At 42.2% G+C, this 9620-nt stretch overlaps 1 protein-coding gene across 5 annotated transcripts in view; it reads left to right on the top strand.

Moving 5' to 3' along the window:
- The first annotated feature begins 587 nt into the window (after positions 1–587).
- Positions 588–9620, top strand: part of LOC120049193 (ELAV-like protein 2) — a 31770-nt gene continuing 22737 nt past the window's right edge. For 3 of the 5 annotated variants that reach the window (XM_038995424.1, XM_038995425.1, XM_038995423.1), the window contains exon 1: positions 588–659. In XM_038995424.1, the coding sequence (XP_038851352.1) occupies positions 588–659 (72 nt within the window). Of the gene's footprint in view, positions 660–3021; positions 3049–9620 lie in introns of those variants that run through there. The other 2 variants (XM_038995427.1, XM_038995426.1) reach the window with 1 other exon arrangement.

The following is a 9620-nucleotide window of genomic DNA, read 5'->3' as shown; positions in this document are numbered from 1 at the left end:
GGACCTTCCTCACACTTCGACTGTGGCAAAAGGTATCCACTTTGATTATTAGTGATTTGATGTAGCAGGCTTGGATATACCTGACTTGTTGTGGTTATAACCTGGCTTAGGGTTATAAAGACCCGACTGTAGCCCAGTTTGCTTGATCACATGAGACACAATGTAATTTGAATGACGTCAGATTGGAGGGGGGGGGGGGGTTTCAGTGCTTTTTTGAGCTACTTGATCATTGGTTAGTGAATGTGTTGGCTCTATATCTGGCGAGCTTCAGATGTAAGCTGTACTGTGCAACTCAATGGATTTTACTCTGACGCATCCCATCCATTCAACTAATTATCATTACTCATGCTTGTTGTTCCTGTTTGCGTGGCCTGATTTTTCTTGATTCTAACTCTCTACAGATATTTCCTCCCCGTCTCATTTGCTCCGTCTCATTTCTGCTCCTTCCTAAAGATGACTTCCTTATTATGACTTTCCCTCTCCCATCAATGAAGTGATCTCCCACTGACTTGCATTTGTTCCCCGTTGAATCTAACACACAGTACTTTTTTGTGTCCCATATTTGCAGACGGCAACTCCAAACTAACATGGCAGTCAGACTGTGCGACGTGGCTTCTCTGCTTAGAAGTGGTTCGTGGGCGGCAGAGCCTTGGACTGGGGTTGGTTGCACTTCATCTTCAATTCATTTGGCCGATAAATGCTCAACGTCTCAGGCCATACCAATGATTGACTAGCTCTCACCAATTTTGCCAGAATTGTCTTTTGTGTTCAATTTTAGGCTAATTTACGGTGCTTTTCCATTTTGGTTACGAGAAACTTGTCTGTCCATTTTGGTATGGTCTAAAACTGTCACTTTGATATTGACTGTCTGAATGTATGCACTTAGAAAGTAGTATAGCATTTGAAATACTTGTAGGGAGATGTAGTTTTTGTAGGAGAAGTATGACATCCTATCCCCTTGTACTTTATGTTTTTGTAGTCCCAGTATTCTCACGGTTGTAGTCTAGCAACTGTATTTGTATTCACACACTTGAATGATGGAGATTACCTACTGATTTTAACGGTCAGTTAGTGCTTGGAATTGCCAGGGACGTCACGATACTTAGGTGCCGATAGGATATATTTTGCGATTCTATATGTATTGTTGATTCAATATTGCGATTTGATGTTCCAAACATATTGCTCACTAGGTCTGCTGCAGAGAGACGTGTGAGAATGAGAAAATGTGATTTTGATCAGTCATGGAAATAAGTGCTGAGAAAATGTTGGCTCACTATTTACAAAGATGATGGAGAAAAAGCTATAAGACGAAAAATACCAGAGTTTTGGCGAAGTTACTGCCAACTAGTGCTGGCTAACGCAACCTAGCAAAAAACAAATCGATCCTTGCCGTCAAAGTAGCGATATTTCAGCCAAAATAATATTGTGGTATGCCCCCTTAATTTTTTTTATTTAAAAAAATATTATGATTAAATCCCCCCCCAATCATTACTATATATACGGTCGTGGCCAAAAATATTGGCACCCTTGCAATTTTTTGTCCAATAATGCCACATTTCTATCAGAAAACGGTTTAAATTAACCATATTTTGGTGTCCACAAAGTTAAACTCGGGAGTTTACATACACTTAGGTTGGAGTCATTAACACTTGTTTTTCAACCACTCCACACATTTCTGGTTAACAACCTATAGTTTTGGCAAGTCGGGTTCGGACATTTTTCCAACAATTGTTTACAGACCGATTATTTCACGTATAATTCACTGTATCACAGCTCCAGTGGGTCAGAAGTTTACATACACTAAGTTGACTGTGCCTTTTTAAACAGCTTGGAAAATTCCAAGCTTTAGAAGCTTCTGATACGCTAGTTGACATAATTATAGTCAATTGGAGGTGTACCTGTGGATGTATTTCAAGGACTACCTTCAAACTCTGTGCCTCTTTACTTTACATCATGGGAAAATCAAAAGAAATCAGCCAATACATAAAAAATAAATAAAAATGGGTGACCTCCACAAGTCTGGTTCATCCTTGGGAGAAATTTCCAAACGTCTGAAGGTACCACATTCATCTGTACAAACAATAGTACTCAAGTATAAACACCATGGGAACACGCAGCCGTCATACTGCTCAGGAAGGAGACTCGTTCTGTCTCCTAGAGATAAACGTGCTTTGGTGCGAAAAGTGCAAATCAATCCCAGAACAACAGCAAAGGACCTTGTGAAGATGCTGGAGGAAACGGGTACGAAAGTATCTGTTTCCACACTAAAACGAGTCCTATATCGACATAACCTGAAAGGCTGCTCAGCAAGGAAGAAGCCACTGCTCCAAAACCGCCATTTAAAAAAAAAAAGCCAGACTACGGTTTGCAACTGGACATGGGGACGAAGATCGTACTTTTTTGTCCCATGTGCAGTTGCAAACCGTAGTGTTTATACTTGCGTACTATTGTTTGTACAGATGAACGTGGTACCTTCAGGCGTTTGTAAATTGCTCCCAAGGATGAACCAGACTTGTGGAGGTCTACAATAATTTTTCTGAGGTCTTGGCTGATATTTTAGATTGTCCCGTGATGTCAAGCAAAGAGGCACTGAGCTTGAATGTAGGCCTTGAAATACATCCACAGGTACACCTCTAATTGACTAAAATGGTGTCAATTAGCCTATCAGAAGATTCTAAAGCCATGACATTTTCTGGAATTTTCCAAGCTGTTTAAAGGCAGTCAACTTAATGTATGAACTTCTGACTCACTGTAATTGTGAAATAATCTCTGTAAACAATTTATGGAAAAATTACGTGTCATGCACAAAGTAGATGTTCTAACCAACTTGCCAAAACTATAGTTTGTTTACCAGAAATTTGTGGAGTGGCTGAAACACTTAGGTTGGAGTCATTTTTTAAACAAATTCATGTAAACTTCCGACTTCAACTGTATGTATACACACAGTGCATTCTTACGTTACAACCCTATTCAAAAATGGATTAAATAATTTTTTCCCTTCAATCCACACACTAACCCCTAATGACAAAGCAAAAACAGGTTTTTAAAGTTTTTGCAAATTATGAAAAATAAGCACCTTTTATTTACATAAGTATTTAGACCCTTTGCTATGAGACTTGAAATTGAGCTCTGGTGCATCCTGCTTTCATTGATCATCCTTGATGTTTCTACAACTTGGAATCCACCTGTGGTAAATTCAATTGTTTGGACATGATTTGGAAGGTCCCACAGTTGACAGTGCATGTCAGTGCAAAAACCAAGCCATGAGGTCGAAGGAATTGTCCGTAGAGCTCAGACAGGATTGTGTCGCAGTACAGATCTGGGGAAGGGTACCAAAAAATGTCTGCAGCATTTGAAGGTTCCCAAGAACACAGTGGCCTTCATTCTTAAATGGAATTTTGGAACCACTAAGACTCTTCCTAGAGCTGGCCGGCCAGCCAAACTGAGCAATCAGGGAAGTAGGGCCTTGGTCAGGGAGTTGACCAAAAAACTATACTCTCTCTGACAGTTCCTCCTGTGGAGATGGGAGAACCTTCCAGAAGGAAAACCATCTCTGCAACACTCTACCAATCAGGCCTTTATGGTAGTGACCAGATGGAAGCCACTCAGTAAACAGTACATGACACCCCGCTTGAAGTTTGCCAAAAGGCACCTTAAATAAAACACTTTAATATATACTGGGCAAGTCAGTTAAGAACACATTCTTATTTACAATGACGGCCTCTTCCGGCCTAACCTGGACAACGCTGGGCCAATTGTGCGCCACCCCATGCGACTCCCAATCACGGCCGGTTGTTGATACCCTGGTTCAAATCCAGGCTGTCTGTAGTGATGCCTCTAGCCCGGAGATGCAGTGCCTTAGACCGCTGCGCCACTCGGGAGCCCTAAAGGACTCTCAGACCATGAGAAACAACATTCTCTGGTCTGATGAAACCAAGTTGGAACTCATTGGCCTGAATGCCAAGTGTCACGTCTGGAAGAAACCAGGCACCGCACATCACCTGGCCAAAACCATCCCTACAGTGAAGCATGGTGGTGGCAGCATCATGTTGTGGGGATGTTTTTCAGCTGCAGGGACTGGGAGACTAGTCAGGATCAAGGGAAAGATGAACAGAGCAAAGTACAGCGAGTTCTTTGAAATCCTGCTCCAGGGTGCTCTGGACCACAGACGGGCGAAGGTTCACAATGACCCTACGCACCCAGCCAAGGCAACACAGGAGTGGGTAGTCTCTGAATGTCCTTCAGTGGCCCAGCCAGAAGCCGGACTTGAACCCGACCAAACGTCTCTTAAGACCTGAAAAATAGTTGTGCAGCAACGCTCCCCATCCAACCTGACAGAGCTTGAGAGGATCTGCAGAGAAGAATGGGAGACACTCCCCAAATACAGGTGTTCCCAAGCTTGTAGTGTCATACCCAATAAGATTCGAGGCTGCCACAGGTGCTTCAACAAAGTACTGAGTATTTCATTTAAAAAATAATAATAATTATATACATTTGCAAAATATTCCTGACCTGTGTTTGGTGTGTCGTTATTGTGTGTAGATTGAGGGGGAAACTATTTAATCAGTTTTTAAAATTAGGCTGTAACTTAACGATGTTGAAAAAGTCAAGGGGTCTGAATACTTTCCGTATGCAGTGTTTGTATGCATACGTACTGAACAAAAAAATATAAATGCAACCATTTCAATTTACAGTTCATATACATACATTTGTCAATTTAAATTTCATTAGGCCCTAATCTATGGATTTCACAACTGGGCAGGGGTGCAGCCATGGGTGGCATAGGCCCACCCACTGGGGCGCCAGGCCCAGCCAATCAGACGATCCCACAGGTGAAGCCAGATGTGGATGTCCTGGGCTGGCTTGGTTAGACGTGGTTGTGCCTTTAGTTGGACGTACTGCCAAATCCTCAAAAACAACAGAGGTAGTTTATTGTAGAGACATGAACATGAAATACTCATCCAACACCTCTGGTGGACATTCGTGCAGTCCGCATGCCAATTGTACGCTCCCTCAATTTGAGACATCTGTGAAATTGTGTTGAGACAACTGCACATTTTAGTGACCTTTTGTCTCCAGCACAGGGTGCACCTGTGTAATGATCATGCTGTTTAATCAGCTTCTTGATATGCCACACCTGTCAGGTGGATGGTTTATCTTGGCAAAAGAGAAATGCTCATTAACAAGGATGCAAACACACATTTATGCAAAAGCTTTTTGTGCGTATGGAACATTTATAGTATATTTCAGCTAATAAAACATGGGACCAACACTTTACATGTTGCTTTTTTTCTTGGTGTGCGTGTATCTATATATCCATCTCTACATGACCAAAAGTATGTGGACACCTGCTCGTTGAACATCTCCTTCCAAAATCATGGGCATTAATATGGAGGTAGTCCCCCTTTTGCTGCTATAACAGCCTCTACTCTTCTGAGTAGGCTTTCCACTAGATGTTGGAATACTGCTGCGTGGACTTGCTTCCATTTACCCACAAGCATTAGTGAGGTCGGACACTGATGTTGGGAGATTTGGCATGGCTCGCAGCCTGCTTTCCAATTCATCCCAGTGGTGTTCGATAGGGTTGAGGTCAGGGCTCTGCAGGCCAGTCAAGTTCTTCCACACCGATCTCGACAAACCGTCTATTATGTCACTTTTGGGGGCGGCAAGTAGCGTAGTGGTTAGAGCGTTCGTCCAGTAAACGAATCCCCGAGCTGACAAGGTTAAAATCTGTCGTTCTGCCCCTGAACAAGGCAGTTAACCCACTGTTCCCCGGTAGGCCGTCATTGTAAATAAGAATTTGTTCTTAACTGACTTGCCTAGTTAAAGGTAAAATAATTTAAATTTCTGTATGGACCTTGTTTTGTCATGCTGAAACAGGAAAAGGCCTTCCCCTAACTGTTACCACAAAGTTGGAAGCACAGAATCTTCTAGCATGTCTTTTTATGCTGTCGTTAGGATTTCTCTTCACTGGAACTAAGGGGCGTAGCACGAACCATGAAAAACAACCCCAGACCGTTATTCCTCCTCCACCGAACTTTACCGTTGGCACTATGTATTGGGGCAGGTAGCGTTCTCCTGGCATCCGCCAAACCCAGATTTGACTGTCAGTGTCAGATGGTGCAGCGTGATTCATCACTCCAGAGAACGCATTTCCACTGCTCCAGAGTCCAATTGCGGTGAGCTTTACACCACTCCAGCCAATGCTTGGCATTGTGCAAGGTGATCTTAGGCTTGTGTGCGGCTGCTCGGCCATGGAAACCCATTTCGTTAAGCTCCCGACGAACAGTCCTTGTGCTAATGTTGGGACTCGGTAGTGAGTGTTGCAACCAAGGACAGACTGTTTTTTTTACATGCCTCAGCACTCTGCAGTCCCATTCTGAGTGCTTGTGTGGCTTACCACTTCGCGGCTAAGCCGTTGTTGCTCCTAGACCAGGGCTCCCCAACCTTCTTCCTGGAGATCTACTGTCCTGTGGGTTTTCACTAATTTAGCTGCTCAACAAGACCTTAACTAGTTGATTCAGATATGCTAAATTAGACACTGAACCTACAGGACAGTAGATCTCCAGGAAGAGGGTTTGGCAGCCCTGTCCTAGACGTTTCCACTTCACAATAACAGCACTTACGGTAGACCGGGGCAGCTCTAGCAGGGCAGAAACTTGACACTGACTTGTTGGGAAGGTGGAATCCTATGACAGTGCAACATTTAAGTCACTGAACTTTTCAGTAAGGCCATTCTACTGCCAATGTAGCAAGGCAGCCCCTCGGCACCCCTGATTCAGAGTTTGGGCAAAATGCGGACGACACATTTCAGTTGAAGTCATTCAGTTGTACAATTGACTAGATATCCCCCTTTCCCTGTCTCTCAATCAGGCAGGCACAGGTGCCAGTTCTCCGGTAGATTACTGTTCGTTTCCAAATTGCTATCTGCAAAACGCTAGTTAGTCTTAGCAAGCTGCACATATGCAATTCTGGTTAGGGAACTTTAGCTCTAATACAGTGGTGCTATACCTAGATCTGCATATTTGTGCTACCGCATGTTCTGAATCGGGACAGGAATGTGAAGATAATTTTGAGTATTCAAATGTCACTAGGGTCCCCTGGGAAACGCTATTCCAATCATATACTTGTTTTATTACTATGATTCTAACAGTTCACCCAAGTGTTTTGAAAATCTCACTAGCGATATTTGGTAACATTTTTTGCAATTAGTTGCAAACAACCTATCGTGCAAACCTACAGCAGTGCAGATTCTCACTTTAGTTGATCAGTGATTTCTGCCAGCTTGATATCCGCTTGACATTACAATGAAGTGTTTCTCTTATTGGCCTCTAAGAGGAAAGCACCGCAGCCTGCAGTAACCATTTTGGTTTCCCTTAAAACGTCTCAACTTTACAAGTCTTGACCAGGGCCAACTTAACTGTAATTATGGAACCAGGAAGTTGATAACTTGATTACAGTAACACATTGCACTTTTCATGGTCCTTTAGTAAGGTCCCATCCCTGTTACACGAAGGGAAATTACACATTGCTGCAGCATCCTGAAAGTTTATTTATTTAGAGGGTACAAATAGTTTGCGCCCTTCCGGAAACTTCTTTATCCGAACTAAGGGTCCAAATAACGTTTTGCGCGTGTTATTTTACACATTCAAGTTTCTCACTATGCTTTGCGCTCACCCTCTTCTGAACCCTCAACCCATTTAATTATATATATAATTATTACCGTTCAAAAGTTTGGGGTCACTTAGCAATGTCCTTGTTTTTGAAAGAAACGCAAACTGTCTCTAACCTGAGTAGAAAGAGGAGTGGGAGGCCCCGTTGCACAACTGAGGCCAGCATCCCGGAGTCGCCTCTTCACTGTTGACGTTGAGACTGGTGTTTTGCGGGTACTATTTAATGAAGCTGCAAGTTGAGAACTTGTGAGGCGTCTGTTTCTCAAACTAGACACTAATGTACTTGTCCTCTTGCTCAGTTGTGCACCGGGTCCTCCCACTCTCCTCAGGTTAAAGCCAGTTTGCACTTCTGTGAAGGGAGTCGTACACAGTGTTGTGTGTGATCTTTAGTTTCTTGGCAATTTCTCACATGGAATACCCTTCATTTCTCAGAACAAGAATAGACTGAAAGTTCTTTGTTTCTTGCCCTTTTGAGCCTGTAATCAAACCCACAAATGCTGATGCTCCAGATACTCAACTAGTCTAAAGAAGGCCAGTTTTATTGCTTCTATAATCAGCACAACAATTTTCAGCTGTGATAACATAATTGCAAAAGGGTTTTCTAATGATCAATTAGCCTTGTAAAATGATAAACTTGGATTAGCTAACACAACGTGCAATTCGAACACCGGAGTGATGGTTTCTGATAATGGGCCTCTGTACGCCTATGTAGATATTTCACAATACAAATCAGCCGTTTCCAGCTACAATAGTCATTTACAACATGAACAATATCTACACTTTATTTCTGATCAATTTGGTGTTATTTTAATGGACCAAAAGGGCTTTTCTTTCAGAAACAAGTACATTTCTAAGTGACCCTAAACTTTTGTGTGTGTGAGAACAAATATAAATGCAACATGTAAAGTGTTGGTTTCATGAGCTGAAATAAGAGCCCAGAAATTTTCCAGATGCGCTAAAAGCTTATTTCTCTCAAATGTTTTGCGCAAAAAGGTACCGTGACGAGATCTTGAAGGTCATGACAATGGGCGTCATCTGCCACCATCACCTCATGTTTCAGCACGATGATGCACGGCCCCATGTCGCAAGGATCTGTACACACTTCCTGGAAGCTGACAATGTCTCTGTTCTTCAGTGAACTAAATGTAACCCATTGAGCATGTTTGGGATGCTCTGGATCGACGTGTACGACAGCGTGTTCCAGTTCCTGCCGATATCCAGCATCTTCGCACAGCCATTGAAGAGTGGTGCAACATTCCACAGGCCATGATCAATAGCCAGATCAACTCTATGTAAAAATGTGTTGCGCTGCATAAGGCAAATGGGGGTCAAATTTCTGATCCACTCCCCTATTTTTGTTTGTACACCCTGCGCAGAAATCTGTCTTTAGTTCCCCATATTCCGGAACCGCAGCCACCGAATAATATAATGGGGATACAATAGCCTATGCCTGTAACACACGGATCTGGGAGGGCTGTGTTTTCAGGTTTAATTATTTAGGCCTAATGGTAATAATCTTGAGTACTCTGTGATAACTAGCATTGTGTTCAATAGCCTATTATAATGGGTCTTCTCACACTAATTGTTGTTCATGTAATTGTATTCTGTTGAATTTTCCAGTTCAGTCCAACTTTACTCTTCCCAAAAAGTGAGAGGCTATAAGCGTGATATGGCTTCAGTTTGAATTCCATCCTCCATGTGAATAGCATCCTTTAACAATCCAACTTGTCAGCTTGCTGTTGAATTAATTAACATTAGCTGGCTTCAAATATATGTGTATTTGAGTATCTGGTATTTAATATACCTTTTTTCTTTGCGCATTTAAATATACACAGATCAAGACAAATGTTTTTTGTTTGAGTATTTTAAGGGTTATTTGTAAATAAAAATATATAGAATTTTGGTAAAACATTTTATTTATTTGACAGTTTTCAAATATCGGGGTTA

This window comes from Salvelinus namaycush, chromosome 6 (assembly GCF_016432855.1).
Source record: "Salvelinus namaycush isolate Seneca chromosome 6, SaNama_1.0, whole genome shotgun sequence".
NCBI lineage: Eukaryota > Metazoa > Chordata > Actinopteri > Salmoniformes > Salmonidae > Salvelinus > Salvelinus namaycush.
The sequence above is the reverse complement of the archived record's forward strand: the minus strand, read 5'-3'. Positions and strand labels throughout refer to the sequence as shown.